At 58.8% G+C, this 22,757-nt stretch overlaps 1 protein-coding gene across 2 annotated transcripts in view; it reads right to left on the bottom strand.

Moving 5' to 3' along the window:
* SEPTIN9 (septin 9) overlaps positions 1-22,757 on the bottom strand; it is a 136,949-nt gene that overhangs the window by 93,189 nt on the left and 21,003 nt on the right. The window contains exon 1 of one of the 2 annotated variants that reach the window (XM_075562279.1): positions 5,923-6,165. The exons of the other annotated variant lie outside the window; for it this stretch is intronic. Coding sequence (XP_075418394.1) covers positions 5,923-5,977 — 55 coding nt within the window. The 5' untranslated portion in view covers positions 5,978-6,165. Of the gene's footprint in view, positions 1-5,922; positions 6,166-22,757 lie in introns of those variants that run through there. 2 annotated transcript variants of the gene reach the window in all.

Raw genomic sequence — 22,757 nt, 5'->3', positions numbered from 1 at the left:
GCAGGTACAGGTGTGCTTTATACAATTGATGTATGTATGGATTGTGATAACAGTTGTATGAGTCCCTAATAAAATGTTTAAAAAAGAAAAAAAAATCATATCACTGTAAATGAGAGTTAGTGCAGAGTGGAGACTCAAAGCCCATCTGTAGGCAACTGGACACCCCCTTACAGAAGGGTCACGGGGGCGGGGGGGGCGCTGGAGAGAAGAGCCAGCCGGGTCACAGGGTAGCAACGATGAAACATACAATTTTCCTCTAGTTCTTAAATGCTTCCTCCCCACCCACGATCATGATCCCAATTCTACCTTACAAATCTGGCTAGACCAGAGGATGTACACTGATACAGATAGGAACTGGAAACAGGGAATCCAGGGCGGATGATCCCTTCAGGACCAGTGGTGAGAGTGGCGATACCTGGAGGGTGGAGGGAAGGTGGAGTAGTAAGGGGAACTGATTACAAGGATCTACATGTGACCTCCTCCCTGGGGGATGGACAACAGAAAAGTGGTGAAGGGAGACATCGGGACAGTGGAAGATATGACAAAATAATAATAATCTATAAATTATCAACGGTTCATGAAGGAGGGGGGAGTGGAGGAAAATGAGGAGCTGATACTAAGGGCTCAAGTAGGAAGCAAATGTTTTGAGAATGATGATGGCAACAGAGATACAAATGTGCTTGACACAATGGATGGATGGATGGATTGTGATAAGAATTGTACAAGCCCCCAATAAAATGATTTTAAAAATAAAACAAGAAAGGCCTGGTGACCGGTTTTCATAAAGAAAGTCCAACGGGAAGTCTGTCCCATGGGCTACCTAAGTGTCCAGTCACCTTAATGGTGACTAGTTTGGGGTTTGTTTGGTGGGGGGTGTTGACCTCCATCAAGAGAAGACTGGTGCTGTCCCCAGGACAACCCCCCTTATAACACACGTCGAGGGAGCGGCCACTGTTGAGTGGGCACCATGCCAGCTGGAACTCCAGAAACACTACCAACTCTCAAAAGAGCAGTTTCCAAACACGGGGTCCTTGCCATCTAGCCCGGGCATGCAGCCCCTTGCCAGGGCTGGGGGTGCAGCGTCAGCTGGCACCAGAGTGAGTAGCACCCAGCTGGGCATCACTGGTCTCAGCCCTGAACCGCAAGGTCAGCTCATCCGGACACTCCACCATCCTCCCTTGTAGAAAGGCTGGGCAGCAGGCTCACAGCCCTCAACTCACAGTCCTATGCCCAGCCTTGTCTGTGTCCCCATCAGCATGTGGTCCTGGCAGGCAGGGCACTGGGTGCCAAGCTCAGGGGTAGGGAGTGTGCCCATTTAGGGGAGTCAGCAGTTCACATGACCTCCACCTGCGTTCTCAGCAAGGCAGGCATCCTCGGACTCAGGCCCCAGCACAACAGACCCACCCCAACCCTGCCCCTGCCCCTGCCCCAGCCAGCTCAGCCAGGCTTCCCAGGCAGCTCCCCAGAACCTGCAGAACCTCCCTTCCCAGCCGCCTTCTTGGCTGCTGACATCACGGGGGCCTTTCAACACCTTCCATTATTGAGGTCCATCCATGGTAAATGTCCACACCTACCTGCCCCTGAAAGGAAGCTTCAGCCTGCCCACCATCCATCTGTCCCCCACCCCCGCCCCACTGCATTGTAGTGGTTGGCTTAGGTGTTGAAGCGACACCACCAGTATTTCAAGTACCAGCAGGTCACTCGGGTGGGCAGCTTTTAGCAGAGCGTCCAGACTGAGGGGAAGGGGGAAGAAAGGCCCGGAGATTGCCTTCCGGAGATCCTGCGGAGCACAGCAGAACTCTGTGCCATCAGGGTGGGAAGATGAGCCACCTCCGCTGGAAGGCACCCGGTGGCAGACTCAAGGCTGGCAAGGGCCGAGAGGATGGCGCCACGCTTTGCCATCTTGTACCGGAGCCAATGTGACGGCAGATACCAACCCCTCCACCATGACCAAGCCGCGATGGCCGCCCACCCCCCGGCTGATGTCTCCGCCTGTGATGCAGTCTGGCAGCACCTCTTGGAGAGGCGTCTACATCCCCATTTCACAGACGCACAGGCTGAGGCTCAGGAGGGGAGAGACGTGCCCAACGGCAAGGGGCTTTGAACCAGCCAAGCGAGGCGGGCCTGTGGCCCAAGCCATCCTCCATAGCCTTATTCCACATGGCCTCTGGGCTGCTCTGGACGCAAACTGACCACTAGTCACTTCCAATGCCCTCTGGAGACCCATGCCCTCCAGAACACCTGCCCAAGGGAGGCCGGCTACAAGGGCCAGACTCCCCACTCCTTGGCCCAGTCGGAGGACCAGCTGTCCACCTGCCTCTGCTCAAGCAGCTAGACCTCAGATGCTCACACCAGGATGAAGGCCCTACCTGGCCTCGTGCTCAGTCCCCAGAGCACCCTCAGTTCAAGGCCAGAGCAGCCCACGAGCAGTCAAACAGACACACTCCCTTCCCTGCTGCCGCGGACACCACGCAACAGGCCAGTGTGGGCTGGAGGGGGGCCCTGGGTCCTGGCAGAGAAGCAGGATGAAGAACCCAGGAGGCCTGACGCTTTAATTAGGGACCATTACTAAGCAACAGGTCACCTCCTTTGGGGATACAGGGGATTGCTGGGTAGCCAGCGCCAGTGCCTGTCCCAGAGGTGTCACTACCCAGGCCAGGAGACCCTCTCAGGCCCTTTTGACAACTCCCCCTGCCCCGAATCCTTTCAAGTCCCAGCCCCCTGGACAGGCTCAAGAACCCTCCCACGGGAACAAGGAGGCTTCGAGGAGGGGGGGTGGCAGCTCTGAGTCCCAGCCCCTGGGGCTCGGGGACATTAAGGACTGTGTGGACTCTCCCCACGCAAACCCTGGAGAAGTTCCCCGAGCCAACACCCCCTGGCCAGCTGGCCGACTGTTGATACACAGAGCGGCTCTTGACGTCCAAGGACCCGGCTTGTAACTGTGTTTGCGATAATGAATCTGGCCCGAGACTCCCACAGAACAAGACGTCCCTTAGCCCAGGCTCCTCCGGGCCAGAGTGAGATAGCGCAGAGGGTCACCCCCGGGCCCACACAGGCAACAGGCCCCAGAGAAGGGGGAGGAGCCTTGGACAGTGAACCAGCCACACTGACCGTCTCCTCCTCCCCAGCAGTCCTGGGTCCCTGGGCCCTGTGACCCAGGACCCACCAGACACAGTCACAACGGGAGGGAGACGCAGTCCCACAGTGCACTCCTCGGTCTCCATGGGGGTGGGGGTGGGGACAGGGCAGTGATAAAGAGATGAAAAGAGAAGGGTCCCCCAAGAGAAGGGTATTCCCCATGTGGGGGCAGAAACATGGGGTGGGGGGTATGAGCAGGATTTGAACTCAGGGCCCCTACTCCTGTGGACACACACACACACATACACACACATTCACACAAGGTAACTCCCTGCTCTACGAGCACCTGCCTGCCCAGGTAGCTTCCTGCATGCCCCTGACACTGTTCCACGCCTCGAACCTCCCTGTGGGCCACTTGCAGAAGCCTAGGGTAGACCTTTGCTCTAACTGAAGTCCCAGAGAGGTCAGTTGGTTCAGGGGTATCCCTGGACTCGCACCTCTGAGGACCCACAGGAGAAGGCAACATTGTGCCCCCACCCTGGGAGCTGCCAAGGCCCATCAAGGCTGGGTCTCTTCAGAGGAGACACAAGGCCACCCAGAAGGGGCCCCTCACCCCGCCCCTGCAGGGGCTCACCAAGCTCCATCCACTCTCTTGGTGGTACAGTTAGCCTGTTATGACCCCGCCTTCCCATCTGGGCACCTAGCTCCTCTGCAGGTACCAGCTCCCATCGGCCTGGTTCATTGGGATCACCACCCCCACCTCGAGGCCCCCTCCCACCACTCGCCCAGCTGGAAAGCAGACCTTCTGTCTCCTACAACCACTCCTCCCTAACCTTGCAGCCTGTGCAGTGACCGCTCTCAGCCGGGGTTCTCAGCACCCACCCTCCTCCGATGGCCCGAGCCAATGGGCTGTCTTGCCCTCCAACACTACTACAAGGTCCTGGGGACCAGCCACCTTCTTGTCCTCCAAGTCACGGTGAAGAGAGGCCTAACACATTCAGTCACACACCCCCACACTTACACACGTGCATGCACATGCACACTCATGCGTACATGCACACACACAAGTAGGCATGCATACGTACATCTGTGCCCATGCACACGCCCACACTCATGCACAGGTGGGCCTAAGATGCTTGCATGCACACACCAACTGGACCCTTAGGATAGACTAAGCTTGTCAGAGTTTGCAAGGCCCCCCACATTGATCCATACAGTGACCCCACCTCCAGCATCAATTTCAGCCCTGCCCTCCAGAAAGTAGCCAGCTGTTCCCCCAAGGCCAGCCTCAAGACAGTCATTGTCCGTGGTAAATTAGAAGGTCACAAAATGCTATCTTGTCACACACATCAAAAATACTCCCCCACCTCCCAGGCACCCAGAGGGGGCTCCCTCCAAGCAGGCAGCCCAAGCAAGCTGGGGTGTCAGAGCACGCAAATCCCCTTTCCACAGAAATTCCGCCCACAGGCTTCCGGATCAGGCATTACGGGCAGACACCCCGCCCCCCCTGGACATGTTGATAATACTTCCCTGAAGGGGGCAGCGGTCCCCACGCCCTCCACCCCCACCTCCGCTAGCAAACCCCATCCCTCTTCACTCAGGGACGCAAATTTAGGGGCGACCCTCCCATGTCAAGATGATCTGGGTTCCACGTCATCCCAACTTTCCAGACCCAGAATCCCCCTTGTTCCGGGCAGCGTGCAGGGACGGTCCACAGGGAGTGGTTTTGTGCTGTGCCCCAGCGACAGCTCCACGGACTGCACTCCTCTTCAGCTCCCGCCCCCCCCCCCCCGCCCCAAACCAGGCCACAATCTGGAAGGCTCTGATCCCCGCCCCCAGGCGTCCCGGCGGATGGGGCGGACCAAGGAGGGCCGAGTGTGCGCTGGCTGGGCGCGGGCACCTGGGTTTGGTTGTTGGGGTCCTCAGGACTAGGGTTGGTCACCTCCCGGCCTGGCGTGGCCCTCTCTTTACGCGGTCTCTGCGGGAGCCGAGTCCAGCAGATGGGGATCCCTGGGGCTGCGCGCAGAGGCAGGCCCGCCCCTCCGCGATCGATCTCGGGCGGCCCCAGAAGTGTAGAAAACTATTGTGTGAGCTTTCCTTCCGACTGCAGGATTGACTCCCCGGGACGCCGGCGCGAGCGCAAGGCCACGGGCAGTCACGAGGACACAAGAAAACATACGAGGCCCAGGGACGGGAAGTGGATCCACACCCACACCCGGAGGGCGAAGTCCCCTTCGTCCCCCCACGCGGTGGAAACCCAGAAGGGGGAGGGGGGCAGAGTGCTTCCCGGCCGCAGGCTCCTTCTTCCTCCCGCCAGTCGGCTCCAGAGTCGGAAGGGGGTGTCCACGGGGGCCCCTCGAAGGGGTCCCGGTGCTCTACGCGGGGCCGCAGCGTCCGCGGTGCCCACTTGGTGGCCATCTGCCACCGGAGTCAGATCAGTCCAAAACTGCGTGGGGGAGGGGAGGACGGCCACCGAGCTGGATGAGCCTGGCCAGTTGGCCGGTGGGGGGGGGGGCACCGACCCCCTCGGCCGCTTTATGGCCGGCTCGCAAGCTGCCGAAGCGCAAGGGGGAGACGGTGCTCAGCTCCGATGGGAGCGCCCCAGAGAGGCTCCGCCGCTGCCTGCGCGCCTCCCCGGAGGTCGCCGCTACCCGGCGAACACAAACAAGCAGGACAGACGGAAACCAGCGGCAGCGCCGGAGCCGGAGGTGCGGCGTCCCCGCGGGGCTCCCAGCTCCGGGTACTCCACGTCGGCGACGCGGGTCCGGCGCGCGGCGCGCTCGGTGGGGGGCGCCTCCCTCCGGGGTCCCGCCTCCCTCCCGCGCCCCCCGACCGGGCACCCACCTTCGAAGTCTGAGATGATCCCGTCCAACTGCGCGTTGACCGCGGGGTCGGACATGGTGGCTCGCGGGCCGCGGACGCGCGGGGACAGCGGCGAGGAAGAGCCCGGCCAGGCCTCCGTGCGCGCTGGCTCGGGCGCCGGGTGCTCCGTGCAGAGCTCGCGCGGAGCCGCGGCCCCCGGATCCGCCGAATGAATGGGGGCGGTGCGCCTGGCCCCGCCCGCCCCCGCCCCGCCCCCGCTGGCGGATCGGGTTCCCGCACCGGCCGGCCCCCGGCGCGCACTGGCTGCTGCACCCGCCCGTCACCACGCCGGGCTGGGCTAGGCTGGGCCGGGCCAGGCCGGGCGGGTGGCCTCCGCAGGCCGAGTCCGGGGCCTGCGCCCGGCGCCCCCTCCTCCCGCCCCGCCTGCGCCCGGAGGGGGGGGGCGGTCGCGGCCCCTAGTTCCAGCCCCCGCCCGCCAGCCGACCCAGGGCGGCCGGACGCCCCGCTGGAGCCAGATGTGGGCGGAAGTGGAGGCCGACCACCGAGGGGAAGAGCGGCCTCCCCTTCCCCGGGCGCTGGGGGTCCTTTGGCGGGACGCTCACTTAAGGCAGCAAACAAAGTTAGCAACCACCCTTCCCGCCGCTGAGCGCCTGGCAAGGATTGAGCGTGCGCCCGCCCTGCGCCGACCCTCTCATCAGGCGGGCCTGGCGGCTCTGGTACCCCATAAGTAAGCTGGATTTGGGGCTGGGGGCTGCAGGGAGTGATCTACGAAACCAGAGCCCCCCACCACCCCTGCCCAAATCCCATCCTCCCTGTGCGCCCCTGCAGTCCCCACCCTGGCATCTTGGGATAGGCACCAGTCACCACAGCTAGGAACAGATGCCTCCCCAGTAAGGGGCCTTCTGAGGGCAAAGCAGTGGAGCCCTGCCTTCCCAGGGTGTAGAAGAAGGTTGCATTTCACATACTGGGAGGAAATCATCAGCCAATGGGGGCAGGGCAGGAGGACAGGGGTGCTTAGGGCCCAAGCTGGACCTCCCCTCCAGGCCCTGGGTCTCTAACTCCCCAATCACTCTGCAACACAGATTAAACCCCAGAGTCCCTGGGGACAAAGAGCGGAACCAGCACCTGAAGAACACCAGGCCGGGATTCAGCCCAGCTCTTCACCCACACCAAACCTGACCACTGGTCCAGGCCTTAGGATTGTCCCAGAGCTCCTTAGAAGCAGCAGCCAGAGGTAACCCTGGCTCCAGGCTCATTGCCATCGACTCAGCTCCGACTCATGATGTTGTTAACGGCCAGGACCAGTAAGGTGCTAATCAAGTCCTCTTGGGCCCATAGCGACCCCGGGCACAAGAGAAGGGAACACTGCCCAGTCCTGTGCCAGCCTCACCATTGTTCCCGTGCTTGAGCCACTGGTCAGGCCATCTCGTCCAGGGCCTTCCTCTTTGTCACAGACCCTCTACCAAGCACGTGTCCTTCGGCGGTCTCCTGACAACACGTGAGACAAAGCTTCATCATCCCTACCTCTAAGGCATGCTCTGGCCGCACTTCTTCCAAGACATGGGTCAGTCCACGGCGCTTTCATCTTCTCCAGCACCACAATCCAGAGGCATGGATTCTCCCTCCTTCCGGAGTCAATGTCCAACTTTCACATGCAAATCAGGCAACTGATGATACCCTGGCTTGGGTGAGGTGACCCGTAGTCCTTCAAGTAACCTTGTTTTTTCCACATCTAGAGAAGACTTGTGTAATCTTATAAGACAGGGCTTTCTAAGACTGTAAATCTTTACAGCAGTAGAAAGCCTCCCCTTTTTTTCCCCTGAGGAGCAGCTGGGTGTTCAAACTGCTGACCTTGTGGTTAGCAGCCCCAGGTGCAAGCCACAAGGAAAAAAACCTGTTTTTTTTATCAAGCACCTTTCCCCAGAGGTGAAGCGCAGGAGGGCACTCTCTGTATCTGGGCTTGCTCCCACTTGTCTGTCTCTGTCACTCCCAGACAACCGCCTTGTAACTTTAGGCCCCGGGCTCTGCCTTGACCACTGGAACCCTGGAGAAGCTACAGCTGGAATGAACACACCAAGAGCCCTGGTAATGCAGGGGTTAAGCATTCAGCACCTTCCCCAAAAGAAAGATGAAGCTGTCACTTCCCAGAGATTTACAACTTTAGAGGACAGGAGGTAACAGAGAGGGGAAAAAAAAAGAAAGGAAAAAAAATTTTTTTATAGCCCTGATGGCATGGTGGTTACATGTTGGGCTGATAACCTTGAGGTCAGCAGTTCAAAACCAGCAGCCGCTCTTCAGGAGACAGATGAGGTTTTGTTCTCCAGTAAAGAATTACAGTCTCAGAAACCCGGGGGCAGTTCTCCCCTGCCCCCTGGGGCCACCGTGAGTCAGAATTGACCCCATGGCAACATGTTTGGGTTTTTTGGGAAACCCTTTGGGGTGGGAGCAGTTGGACTCTGGTCTGCAGGTTCCCTGTCAATCAGCGTGGACTCTGCAGCTCCGAGTCTGGTCTGGTTTAGGTGATGTGCTAGTGAAGGAGCGCTGGTGGCTCAGTCCTTAAAGCACCACATTGCTATCCCTAAGGCTGTAGGTTCAACCCCACCGGCCGCTCCATGGGGGAAAGCTGCAGCAGTCTGCTTCCATAGATGGACCCACTTCCACCAAGTCCACCCTGACTCAGAGCCAACCGACGGAGGCCTTCCAAGGCTGTGCATCCCTGCAGCAGTGGACGGCCTCTTCTCTCCTCCAAGGAGAGGCAGATGGCCTTGAACTACCTATCCTTGCTGTGATCTATCCAACGCCCCCACCAGGGCAGCCTCAGAAATCCTACTGTGTAGTTCTGCTCGGTCCAATACGGTCACGAGTTGGCATGTACAAAACAGGTCATAACACCCCCTCTGCTCCCTATTACCAGCAGAGCCAGGCAGGTGGCCCCCTCATTAGCTGAAAGTGAAGAAGATCCAAAGCCCCCACTAATAGATTACACCGCAACATAAAACAAAAAACGCGCACAACTGGACCAATAAGTGGCATCCTGGTAAATGCACGAACCAACAGAGCTCACGGACCCCCCAAGCCCATCCAGAGTCACTGCAACCCTGGAGGACTGGGCCCTACTGTCCCCAAGAGCATCCAAGGCTGTAACTCTTTATGGGAGTAGAAAGCCTCCTCTTTCTCCCTTGGAGCCGGTTGGTGGTTTCTAACTGCCGACCCTGTGGTCAGCAGCCCAATGTTTAACCACTTACACCGAGAGGGCTCACGGCATCATGATACGGGGGCTCCAAGGATGTTGGTTTATTGGAACCCATTATTCACAGGAATGGAGCAACCACCAAGTAATCAAACGATAGCCTGCATTGGGCAAATGTGCTGCAAAAAGCCACTTCGAAGTGTTAAAAAAAAAAAAGTATCCCTTTGAGGATTAAGGTACCCCTGATCCAAACCATGGTATTTTCAATCGCGTGTGAAAGTCGACCACAAATAGGGAAGCTTGGAACAGAATCTGTAAATAGGGAAGCCTGGAACCGAATAGGAGCGTTTGAATGACGGTGTCGGCGAAGAACACGGAAAGGACCACAGTGGACCGCCCGGAGAACACACATCTGTCTCGGAAGAAGTACAGCCAGAGGCTCCTTGGAGGCAAGGTGGTGAGACCTCTTCTCAACATACTCTGCACATGTTAGTTATCTAGAGGGACTAGTTCCTGGGGAAGGATGTCCTGCCGGCTAAAGTGGAGGGTCAGAGAAAAAGGGGGTGGCCTCCAGTGAGAAGGACGGACACAGTGGTTGCAACGATGGGACCAAACACAGCAGTGATTGGGAGGGCGGCGCAGGACCGGGCACTGTTTCATTCTTACAGAGCGACAAATCACAAGCAACGCAGGGACATCAAACAAGAGCGGCCCTCCCGCCCATGGGCATCTCCGCAATCCTGGAAGGTGACATGTGAGTGCCCGGAGCTCATCCCGGGCTTGGGATTGTCACTACCAAGCCCCTCCTGCCCCTCAGATCCCCGAGTCCCTCTGAGAGGTCCCAAAGGTGTGGATGTGCCCGAGACTTCTCCAAGGTGGGGGAACCAGCAGCGGGGAGTCCAGGGCCCCGGTGGAGAGTGCAGTGGGTCTAGTGGGTGATTTTAAGTCGCTGAACCCGAGCCCGGCCTTCATAAGACAAGCAGCCCCTCCCTTTCTCATACTTGGGATAGTTTGAACTATTTTCAACCACGGGAGTTTGTGCACAGGAGACGAGTAAACCACAGCCATGGCAGGCGGGCACACGCCCTCCACAGCTTCCCAAGAAGGAGCCAGAAGCAGTGCCTGGGGACTTCTTTTGGGGTGTTGGCCTCTGGGCCTGCTCGACCATCTGTCCACCAGTCTTTAGGGGTTTGGGGGGCGTCCCTCACTACGCAGCCCCCAGAGGACCCCAGGGCCTCCAGGCAGCTTCCAGCCAGGGCTCCAGCCTTATTCTGGAGGTTTTTATCAAAAGCACCTGCTGCATGTAGGCACTCCCGTGCGATTGTTCTCCTGGGGAGCTGGCCGAGAGTCCCACCCAATTACGCAAGGTCACCTTATCGCACAAGCTTCAGCTGAGCGCTTGTTGGCTCTCAGACCCAGGCTGTTTCCTCAGGGCCACCAGCCTTGCCAAAAGGTTCTCCTCTGGGAGCCCCGGGGACAATGGCAAGGAGGGAGCCAACCTCCTACGCCAGACAGGGGCCCCTGGGCCCCAAAGGTTATCCAGTCCATGCCCGTGCCTCTGGTCCTGCTTCCTGTAGCCAATAGGAGGATGGTGCCAGGCTGCAGTTCTGTAGGTAAGGAGGGTACCCACGAACCCAGTTCCCAGCCAGGAAGTTCACCCTTGAGTCTAACCTACTGCTCAATGCATGTACCCCATGCTTTGCCTCCTCCTCTTCTCTGTCCTCAGAGCAGATGAAAAACAGCTGGGCACCACCTTGCAAGTCATAATTACCTTCTCCCGGCTCCAGGACAGTCCCGTTGTCCCCTGGCCTGCCCTCACAGCTCCGGTCATCCGGCCCCAGCCCTCTAATCATCCTGTCCCTTTGATCGCTTCCGATGGCTGTGCCCATCTGGGGGGCCCAGGCTCTTCATAAGGATCTGATCAGTAGGAGGGGCAGGAGCCCCCAGCCTCCCTTCCCCAGGCCGAGCCGCAGGGCCAGGGCTTGGGCAGAGGTGCTGGCAGGCACAAGCCATCTAATGAGCAGCAGTGTCAGGGAGGAGAAGTCTTCTCCGAATCTGTGTTTTGACAACCAAGAAAACAGCCAGCCCGTAATGAGGGGTTTTTCCTAGGCCACAAGACATCATGACCGGTCCCAGGACGGCCACAGCCAGAGGGGTCAATGAAGGGCAAGGGACACCACAGGGGGCTGCCAACTCCCAGATATACCTTGAGGCCTGCTGTGGGGTGAGGGGCAGACCCCTCGCTATAGAGCTGTCCTCCCAGAGCCTCCCCATGTGGCCTTACCTGTCAGAAGGGTTTCTGCAGGTGACCACAGAGTCCCTGAGGGTGCAAAGGGTTAACAGCGTGGCGGTTAACTGTGGTAGGCGGTTCGAGTCCACCCAGAGGAGCCTCAGAAAAAAAGGCCTGGTGATCTGCTTCTGTAAACTCACCCTTGAAAGCCCAGTGGAGCCCAGTTCTGCTCTGACCCGCCTGGGGTTGTCATGAGACAGAGTTGGACGGAGGGTGACTGGTGGTGCTGTGCAGGTGTGACTGGGGGAAAGGACCGAGGGGTGCTGTGCAGGTGTGACGGGGGGGGAAGGACCGAGGGGTGCTGTACAGGTATGACTGGGGGAAAGGACCGAGGGGTGGTGTGCAGGTGTGACGGGGAAAGGACCGAGGGGTGCTGTACAGGTATGACTGGGGGGAAGGACCGAGGGGTGCTGTGCAGGTGTGGCTGGGGGGAAGGACCGAGGATCTGATCATCCTGGGTTAGTTGGGTAGCCCTAAGCTAATGGTGGGTGTCCCTGTAAGAAGCAGGAAAGGTGGAGGACATGGATGAGGAGGGGGTGTGAAGACGGAGCAGAGAGTGGAGTGATGCAGCCACTATCCAGGGACCACCAGAGATGTCCACACCTGGGCGGGCCCTCTGGGGAGCCTTCGAGGGGAGTGTGAGAGCTGACAGCCTTTGTGTGGATGCTGGGCCCACACAGAGAGCACATGTCTGCTGCTTCCGGCCGCCCATCTGCCATGGAGGAACACAGCCGCAGGAAAGCAATCCTGCCCACGGTTCCCAAAGCAACTGTCCCTTTAAGTCAACGCTTCCCAATGTGGACAATTCTACCCCTGGGGGAGCACTGGAATGATCAGGGGGGTGCGAACACCAAAAACCAAACTCTCTGCCAGCAACTCAGTTCTGATCCAAAGCGACCCAGCTCACAGAACAGAGCAGAACTGCTCCTGTGGGTCTTTGAGACTCTCAGTCTTTACTGGAGCAGGCAGCCTCGTCTTTCTTCCTCAGTGCAGCTGGTGGACTTGAACTGCTGGCCCCCTGGTTGGCAGCTCTATTTGGAGCCCACTGCACTACTACACTTTATCCTGGATGAGAAGCTGGGGTACACGCGTGTTCCGTTGCCAGAGTGTGGTGAGGTGCTGATTTATTTTTCCCATCTAAAAAGGGAGTGGTGAGCCAAATAAGTTTGGTGACATCTGCTTCAAGTGAACATTTCTTCTCCCTAAGTTGTCTAAGCCAGTAGATGTCAACCTTCCTAATGCTGCTACCCCTTAATACAGTGCCTCATGTTGTGGTGATACCCCAACCATAAAATTATTTTCGTTGCAACTTCATAACTCTAATTTTGCTACTGTTATGAACTGGGGGACGCCTGTGAAAGGGTTGTTTGACCGCCAAAGGGGTCGCAACCCCCAGGTTGAGAACCGCTGCTCTAAGCACCCCCACGCTGCCTGAGGAGGTGAGCGAGGGGCAGAGGCTGGCAGCCAGTTTTCTGGGAGAAGCCCAGGTGACAGGCAGGCAGGCCCAGGTCAGGGCCTTTCTAGAAAAGGGAAGGTTGAAACTTGGTGGCCTGCGGCTCCCCAGGCTCCCCAGACGTGGGAAATGAGGAAGTGGTGGGTGGAAGCAGCTGCTGGGCTGGCCCAGGATGTGGCCGGCCTCCAAGCCCAGCCAGGTACGTAGTGCTTGGGGGAGGGGGGTTGGACAGGGACACACAGCAGGCAGTGGCTCTTAGCCAGCAGCACTGGAGCCTTCAAACAACCAGTGCTACTGAGCACCCCCATGGGGGTCCCCGGTGTACAGGGCCGAGCTGGCCTCTGAGGGGTTTCAACAGCTGTGACCGTTTGGAAACACATAACCAGGCCTTTCTTCCGAGGCACCTCCAGATGGGCCCAACCGACCAACCAGCCAGGGACTCCTAGCCTGTGGGCAGGGCGCCCCACAGACACAGCTCCTCAGAGGAGGGCAGAGGGCGTACAGTCTCACTTTGCAAGCGTCCAGCTCCAGAGCCTTGGTTCCATGGGCTGGTGGCCTGCCCGCCACCACTCAAGTTCCCAAAGACCACCATCTTGGGACACAGCTCTGCCACCCACCTCGTCGATCAAGCCCAATGCCCAGCCGCCTGCTGCGTGCTCAGACCAGCATCCATCTATCATGATGTTTCAGCCTTCAAGGTATCAGCTGAGCCGTCTGCACCAGGCGCCCCTAACCCCGAGGAAGCCACCCCCTTCCCAAAGTGGGATGCTGGCATGTGTGAACCAGCGCTTGGTGGGGGTGAGGAGCTGAGGGGCAGCACGAATGCCCATCCCTGCAGCATAACCCCCCCCCACCTTGGCCAATTTCTGCATCCTTAAAGGTGGGGCTGAAGGGAGCTCCGGGTAACTGCCAACCTACAAGCCTCGACCTTCCACTGACTAAGCCAGGATTCACTGCAGGCACAGGGACGGCCGTAAACGGCAGGGGAAGGCTTGGGGAGTGATGAGCTTTGAATATTCTTGGCGATTTTTCCAAAGAAGCCCTGGTGGCCCAGTGGCGACTGCTCACCCAGAAGCACTGATGTATTCCTCGGGAGCCAGATGAGGCTGCCTGCACCCCTAAAGAGTGACCGTCTCGGAAGTCACAGGGAGCAGTTCTACTCAGTCCTGTGAGGTCACTATCCACAGCAGGGAGTGTCGCCATTGAGTCGGTTCCGACCCATAGCGCCCAATGGACAGCAGAAGGGACACTGCCCGGTCCTGCCCCGTCCTCACAAGTGTTCTTCTGCTTGAGCCCACGGGTGCAGCACCGTGTCCGTCCATCTTGCGGTCGAAGCTCTGCAATGTCCGTCCATCTTGTCGGGGGACTTCCTCTTTGTCGCTGCCCCTCCACTTTACCAAGCACAGTGTCCTTCTCCAGGGGCTGGTCTCTCCTGACATGCCCACAGTCTAGGAGCTGAAGATGAAGTCTCACGACCCTTGCCTCTAAGGAGCATTCTGGCTTGCATGCCTGGTAGGTGTACACAATTTAACTTTGGATCACGGCTGGGCTCAACATCTGGCTCCTAGCCCTCCTACAGAATTAGCAGTTGGCTCTCCTTGCAAGGGGTCCTCGCCGTGTCTGTGCCCCGCCTGCTTCTGCTCGAGTGCCCCCTCCTGGCAGGACTCGGCAGGAGGTTTTAAACGTCAGATCGTATCATGCCATCGCCGGCTTAAACCCCTCCCCAGCTTGGCTCGGGCCGGCAGTCCAGTGGGGACCCAGTCGTTGGTTGCCTGGCTGACTCAGCCTGGCTCTGCACACTTCTCTTGTCTCCTTGCCCTGCTGGGGGGCAGGGGGTGGGGCTCTGCTCTTCACAAACCCTGCTGCCACAGGACATTTGCACTGGCTGCTGCCTCGATAGCTCCCCCTGCTGGCTCCCTCCTGCTGTTGCCAGCTGCTTTGCGGCTGACTCCTGGAGACCTGGGATACAACAGAAGCACCATGACCCATGGCGGGTTGTGAATGGAACCGCTGCGATCCAAGGGGCTTTTCACTGACAGGTTTGTGGAGCAGGTCACCAGGCCTTGCTTCTGAGTGTGCTCGGCTCAGCCTGGAAGCTCTGCTGAAGCCTGTTCGGCATCACAGAGCCTCCATAGGGCGTACCAAGCCTCCAAGGGATGACATGTGATGGCTGCGTGCCTGGGATTCAAACCTAGGTCTCCCGCATGGCAGGTGAGGAGCCTGGCACTGCCACGCTGTCTGTAACGTGGGGCTGATGCATGAGCACGGCTATGCCTGGCTCGTGCAGATCCGAAGGCCTCCCCGTTAGTCCATAGCTTGCTTGTCTCCTGACCCAGCACAGAGGCTCCATGATTTCCTGTTCAGGCCTGTTCCTGGCCAAGCTCCAATATCCCTCCAGGAGAACCATCACCCAGTGCCGTTACTAAGGTGGGTGTCACCCGGCACGGTAACTCATACTGTCACCTGCTCATGGGTCTCCTCCCATAGGGCAGCATACAGACTGCTCACTATCAATTTTAATCATAGACTAATGTGTGAACACACAGTCATAAACTGCTGAAATGTAGTGTGTCTTCATTTTATGAATACTAAGGAGACATCAGAAAGACCTAATAAGAATGGATGCATTTGAATGAAGGTGCTGGCCAAGGACACTGACGGTACCATAGGCTGCCTTACGAACTCTGTCTTCTGCCTCCTTAGAACCAAGGAGGGCGAGACTTGGTCTCATGTGCTTTGGACGTGTTGTCAGAGAGACCAGTCCCTGGAGAAGGACGTCGGGCTTGGTAAAGTGGAGGTGGCGGCAAAAAAGAGGAAGGCCTGCGATGAGATGGACGGACCCTGTGGCTACACCATGGGCTCAGACACAACAGCGATTCTGAGGCAGGTGCAGGACTGGGTGGTGGTGTCTCCCTCCGGCTGTGAGTCAGACCCGGCTTGCAGACACCTAACAATGACAGTGTTGAGTGCCAACAACAAAGTTGTTTGTGAGATCTTTCTACAACGAATGGCACTCTGAGCTACAGCATTAGCCGCACCAGAGTGGGCACCTTTTTAAATGCGTCTTCTACTTTTCCTTCACTGATGATTTACTTCTCCAAAATCCAGTCACTGAAGCACACCAGAAGCACACCAGCCTGTGTGACCACGAGGTGTTGATGGGATCAGGTATCAGGCATCAAAGAACAAAAATTCATATCGTTGTGAATGAGGGGGAGTGTAGAGTGGAGACCCAAAGCCCATCTGTAGGCAACAGGACATCCCCTTACAGAAGGGTCGTAGGGAGGAGATGAGCCAATCAGGTTGCAGTATCGCACTGATAAAACATACAACTTTCCTCTAGTTCTTTAATGCTTCCTCCCCGCCCCCCACTATCATGATCCCAATTCTACCTTACAAATCTGGCTATCCCAGAGGATGTACACTGGTACAGATAGGAACTAGAAACACAGGGAATCCAGGACAGATAAACCCCTCAGGACTAATAATGAGAGTAGAGATACCAGGAGGGGAATGGGAAGGTGGGGGAGGAAGGGGGAACCAATCACAAGGATCTACATATAACTCCCTCCCTGGGGGGTGGACAACAGAAAAGTGGGTGAAGGGAGACATCGGTTAGTGTAAGACATGAAAAAAATAATAATTTATAAATTATCAAGGGTTCGTGAGGGAGGGAGGGAGGGAGGGAAGGAGGATGGGGGGGGGGGGAATGGATGAGGATCTGATACCAAGGGCTCAAGTAGGAAGAAAATGTTTTGAGAATGATGATGGCAACAACAAATGTACAAATGTGCTTGACATAATGAATGGATGGATGGATTGTATGAGCCCCTAATAAAATGATTTAAAGAGAAAAAAGCCAGTCAGCGCTATTGGAAGGTTCAGAAAGTGAACTTGCACGGAGAGCTTCAGCCTCACAGATGCACACCGGGCTTATGGGGGACATGCCGGCTGTACGCTATAGGAGCCACGGGGATGGCTTTCTAAAACAAGACGACATTTCTGCTCAAACGGGCACCGGAGTTCCACATCATTTCAGTGTCACCCCCACCCGGTTATCCCCTGGTGCAGCCCACACCCCCGGCAGGCCTCTAAGCGTATGATGCTGGGGTCCCTCAGACCAGCACTCAGCCAGGCCCTGGGTCTCCCTCATCCTCCAGGAAGGCCTGCCTGAGCCGGAGCCACATGTCCCTGGCCCCCTTCCCTCCTTATCACATGGCCATCAGCTGCGACCATGCTCAGGCCATTGAGCGATTTTCCCAAAAGCACACCTACAGCTGGTGTGTGGACAGCGGCTTGCGGTGGCCCCTCCCTGCCGTGTGTGTTCCTGGATGTGACCTTTCACAAGGAGACCGCCAGACCTTTATTCTGCAGTGCCTCTGAGTGGGTTCGAACCACCAAGCTTTGGGTTAAGAGTCAAGCACTGAACCGTGTTCTAGGCCGCATCTCCCAGGATGTCTTTCAGTGGGCATGGCTGACATTTCCCGAGCATGCAGGCTACAGATGGGGATCCCACCCACTGCCGGCAGCCCACCTGCTAACCGTACGGCTTCTCTTCTGAGCGGAAGGCACCGTTTTCAGAGCGCACGAAGCATCTGTTCCCTCTACTCACCCCCCTCCCCCGTTGTCACCCAGCTGCTCCCCACCCTTGAAGGCCTGTAGCCCCAGCCTTTATTTCCAGGGCAGCAGCTCTTTTAAACAAAGGACTCCCCTGCGGAGTTCACGAGATCATGGACTGACAGGGGGAGATCTTCTGGCCGCCCCAGGTTTGCTGTTCCTGCTCAGCCTGCTGCTGCCATCTCCGCCCCAGGGCTGAATCAACTGGGAGGAGCCCCCACACCAAACACCCTCCTGCTTCACTTGTCATTCAAGGGGCCATTGAATGGGTCTTTCAAAGGGCCTGCCAGTCCCCAGAGTGGGGACGGGTTGTCACCCTGTGGAGGAGGGCTGGGCGGCAGAGCCCTGCTCGGGCTTCATAGCCAGACGTGCCTGCATTTCTGCCGAGTGGTGGGCTGGCAAAACTGATGCCGGGAGGGCCCGCCTGGTCTGGTGAGTTCCATGCAGATGCAACTCACAGCTTGTTCTGGATGACCCTGGTACGCGTCCCACACGGGCACTCCTTTGCGACACTCAGACGGGGCTCCTGGTGACGGAGCAGAAGTGCCCTGTCACGACTCCCAGCTGCTGTCCTTGCTGGACGATGGCCAGCTCTTTCTCCCAAAAAGCTTCTGGTGGTTGGAAGCGCAGACCTGTGGGTGAGCAGCAGAGCGCTTAAACCACTGTGCCACCAGGACCTCTTCCCCAACCTCCTAGAAGCCACTGGAGGTGGTGGGTGCAGGGATGGAGCGTGTGCGTGTGTGTGTGTGTGTGTAACCCCAGCCCCCATTCTGCCCATGCCACATGAAGTCACACAAGTGGCCTCTCAGGAGTGGCCAGCCTGGTACCGACCCATCCTCGGGTGACTCAGACGCACAGCTTGCTGATGTCCCCGGCTGCGCCAGCCCCGGGCTCCTCACTCAGAGCAGCCAGGAGCCTCCCTAGGCCAGATGCCCAGCAGGGACAGGCTGTCCTCAAGAGCCTGAGGCTCTGCCCGAGCCCTGTCCCCCCACGCCCCTGCCCTTGGGCCAGCCCCCTGCCCGAAGACTGCAGGCAGCATGCCACCGCTGCAGTGTGGGGCAAGGGCTGAGTCACCAGCCTGCCCCAGTTCCACGTCAGCGGGACTCGCGGGCCATGCAGAGGGAAGGCACTCGGGCCTCTGTGGCCACGCTCATTCTAAAGTGTCCACCGCGTCCTCAGAGACCTCGTTTCCAGGCAGCGCCCTCCCATCTGCCCGCTGCCAACTCGCAGTGCCCTGCCCACCGCCCAGAGGGAAAGTGGGCTGGGGCTCAGAGTGGTACCAGCTATCCGGAGGGGGGGCCAGTTCTGGGGAGAAGGGAAACTAGCAGGAAGGGCTGGGAAGCCCCCTCCTACCCCCACATCCCAGACCCAGCAGGGTCTGCAAAACCCACCACCCACCATCTCTCTTCAGGCTCCTGCTCTAGGGCCAGACACCACACACTTGAACCCCTCTGCTGACGGTGTGCTCAGTACCCCTTCCTCGGCCTCTGGCCAACTTTGGCTGTTTAGGGACAGAGATAGAGACAGAGATAGAGAGATAGTATTAACCGGCCTGACTGCAGCTCTCACCCATGAAGGATGACCACACCCCCTACACCCCCCACCAGACCCGTTGCCAGCTCAGAGAAGCAGGGAGACCGTAGGGCAGCTCTCTCTGGAGCCCTGGAGTCCCGACCGCCAGCCCCTGAGGGCTGTGAGAAGGGGACAGGGAGCCCCACGAACCACAGGGGATATGGGACCTGAGGAGGTACTGCCGAGTAAAACAGCCCCCGTGGGGTCCTGGGCAGGTGGGAAATCTGGGCCTCGGAGAGAACGGACGGGTTTGGCACCTGGGAGAGCACGGTGCTGTCCCCCTCCTAGTCCAAACACATGCCCAACCAGCCAGCAGCCTGGGCCTGCGGAGCCAGGGACTTTCCACAAGTGTGAAGCTGAGCCATGGAGGGACATGTCCTGGGGTGCAAGCGGGGAGGGGGGGCATGTCCTGGGGGCTCTGCTTCCCACCAAAGCTGATGACCTCATGACTCCCGGGGTTCTAGGACTTCCCCAGGGCCATCTCCAGGGTCCAGAGTAGCCTCTGTCTGTGTCCTCACTAGGTCACAATGACTCAATGGAGAAGCCAGCATGACCTTCCCATGGCTTTCTACACTGGCCCTTGGCCTCCCCCTCCTCTGCTCCTCCCTCCCCCTCACTTCCACTGCCTGGCTCTGGGGGCGGCGGAGGAGGAGGAGGCAGGAGACCCACTCATTTGGCTTCAGCAGAGGAGACCGGCCTCTACCCGAGTATGAGTGAGGAGCCCCGGAAGCCTGGACTCTCCACACCGCCCACCACCCCTTCCTTCACTGCCCCATCCCTGTCCACTATGAACCTGGAGGTGGCTCCTCACCTCCACGCTGCCCCTCACTCTGCAGAGAGCCCAGGTCAGAGCAGGCCGCCTGCAGCAGAGAGCGAGCCTGTGGTCAGTGCTCCCTGTGGGAACTGCAGTAAGAGCAGGGCATGCTGGCTGCCCCCCTGCTTCGCCACCTCCCCCCACCCCCCCACCCCCCACACATACTATGGAGCTACTTCTTTCTCTGCATAATGAACCCTTCTGCTCCCGCCCCGAGTGCTGCTGGCAGGCAGCTGGCAGCCACATCAGCCTAAATGGGCCATTTGTCCCTGTGTGAAGTGACCTAGGGGACTTCTTGGCTTTGCTAATAACAAGCCCCAGGCTGGAGCTCCCCCAACCCCATGTGAGTCACCCGCCCTCCTGGCCCAGTGTGACCAGCCAAGGGCACGTACCGGGCTTTGCCAGCTCTCAGGGAGTTGAGGGGCTTGGGGGGGGGTGTGGTAGTGGATATGCAGAGAGACACTGAAAGACAAGTTTAGGTCCCAGGCCTGCCACCCCCATCCCGCGAGTGCCTCCATGTGGAGACCTGGCTGCTCCCTGGTTTCTGGGGCCCGGGGTCCCCTCTTCCACCTACTGGAGGGCACAGTCTTAAGGCACTGGGGCTCAGAGGGTAGTCAGTATGGGAGCGGGGTCGAGACCAGGCCCAGGTCTTTGAGGGCCACTGGCAGCCTCGCTCACTCTGAGCTCTGACTCCCTGGGCCATGCAGACTGGAGGCTGGAGGCTTGAGCCCATCCAGAGGCAGCTCAGAGGACAGGCCTGGCCACCTACTCTGAGAACTCAGCCCCTGGGCGGCCCAGCTCGCCTCCCGTCACTAGACAGCCCTGCCCTCCCTTGGCTCTGGGCTTCAGGGAGGTGGGAAGTGGGGAGCTGCTACTGGCCCATCTCCAGGGTGGGGCTTGGCTTCTCCCAACTGGACCCCAAGTTTTTGGGAGGGGGCTGTTTTCCAATGTACCCAAGGCCTGTCCTTTGGCTGCTGCCAGCCCCTCAGTCCTCTCCCTGGGCGTCTCCTGCCCCTGTTCACACCCATCTGCTGTCATGGGGCCAGTCAGGTGTCCCACCTCCTCTGCGCTTGTCACACCTCTGTGTTCTGTTCCTTCCCCCTTCCTCCTCATCGTCCTTCCTGCCTCATCTGGTGCTGCTGCACGTGTTAGCTCACACATCCATGAGGGGTGAAGGGACATGCCCAGGTGGCTGGTCCCCTGGGCCAGGGGTCCCCCCTCCCCTTGGTGTGCAATTAAGGTGCTCTGCTGGGACCCCAGGAAGACTCACCATGCTGGTGTCACCACTGGGCATGGGGACAGGCAGGTGAGTCTTCACCGGGCAGCAGCCCACAGGGTGGACTCCCACCCCTACCCCTTCCTCCTCTGGGAAGTGAACACCAGGCAGCGGGTCAGAGTGGAGGTGGGCTTCCAAGAGAGGGACTCAGTGAGTTGGGGTGGGGACGGCGGGGAGAACACTGTCCTCTTTGCAGAAAGCCAAAGACTCCTGCTTCCTGCAGGAGGAGGAAGCAGTCCCCAGCTTGGCCACTTCTCAGCTCAGCTGTGTTCCTACTTTGTCTCCCTCCCCCGTCCCCCCGCCATCCACTCCACTGGGAGAGACAAGCCTTACCTGCAGGAGTAGGGCCAGACACTGGATGGGCCCAGTCTGCCCTGGCCACGGGGTGCTATCTCATGGTCACGACAGGCCTGGCCCCACCCACTCAGCCCAGGGATCAAGGCAGGTGGGAAGAGCTGGCAGAATTGAGGTATTGGGGGGAGGCATGCTTCAGACTTACAACCTACTAGGGCAGCTGCACACCCCCAGTTTTGAGTGCTGGTTCGGGCGAACATTGACGGAACACACTTATTTCCCATCCAGCATTTAGACAACTTTGGTGGCGCAGTGGTTACCCGTCGGGCTGGTAACCACAAGGCCGGCAGTTCGAAACCACCAGAAGCTCCATGGGAGAAAGATGAGGCTGTCTACTTCCATAAAGAGTTACAGTCTCAGAAAGCCACAGGGGCAGTTCTACCCTGTCCTATAGGATCACTGGGAGTTGGCATCGACGCAAGGGGGCGGTAAGCTTGGTTTGGGGGTCTACATTCAGTTCTGGTGACTTTGAAAGCAATGCCTTTGTGGTCACAGCGTGCCCCACTTCCTTCCTAGGGACCCATTTCCACTCGCCCTTTTTTCTGGCCCCTTCCTCCTTCCCTTCTCCTTAAAGCAACAAGGAGGACGTTGCTGTGTGGGGCATGGCTTCTGACAGCTGCAGCCCACCCACCCTGAAAGACCGGGGAGGGAGGAACCGTCACTCTGCACACAGGGCTGCAACTTCTGGGTCTCCCTGGCCCATCCCGCCCATGTGGGCTCAGACCTGGTCCTGCCTCAGATGCGGAGCCGGCCCTCCTGTCCCCAGCTCCATAGCAGCCTGCCAGCCACCAGCCAACTGCTCCAGTGAGCTCACAACCGCTCCAAGTCCTACACAAGGCCACGACTGAATGTCCCAACTGCCTCCTCACCGGGATCCCCTCCCCTTTCTCACCAACATTCTGCTCAGGCCCCAGCCAGCCAACTGGCCCAGAAGACCGGACAGGGGCCACCCACTCACTCTCCACCTCCAACTCCCAGAAGAGAGTGTGAGCGGAGGAGAAGGCTGCACTCAGAAAGACCAGGAAGAAAGTCCTGGGGGTCTACTTCCAAAAACTCAGCCAAGGGAACCTCTGTGGATCCCAAGGGTCCCAGCCGGAACCCATCCTGGAGCTGGCTCGGGCTCAGCCATTGTGTTCTTCCATTGTGGGCAGGGCTGCCCTGAGGCTGACTGGGCCACTGGGAGAGACACCGACAACATGGTCTTGGTTCAGAAAGGCCCCTGCCTGGCAGCTGGCCGGCCCTGAGCAGCAAGGAGAAGGTTAGGGGCTGGCCTTCCTTGGGGGAAGGAGC

This window comes from Tenrec ecaudatus, chromosome 10 (assembly GCF_050624435.1).
Source record: "Tenrec ecaudatus isolate mTenEca1 chromosome 10, mTenEca1.hap1, whole genome shotgun sequence".
NCBI lineage: Eukaryota > Metazoa > Chordata > Mammalia > Afrosoricida > Tenrecidae > Tenrec > Tenrec ecaudatus.
This window is presented reverse-complemented; position numbering and strand designations above follow the sequence as displayed.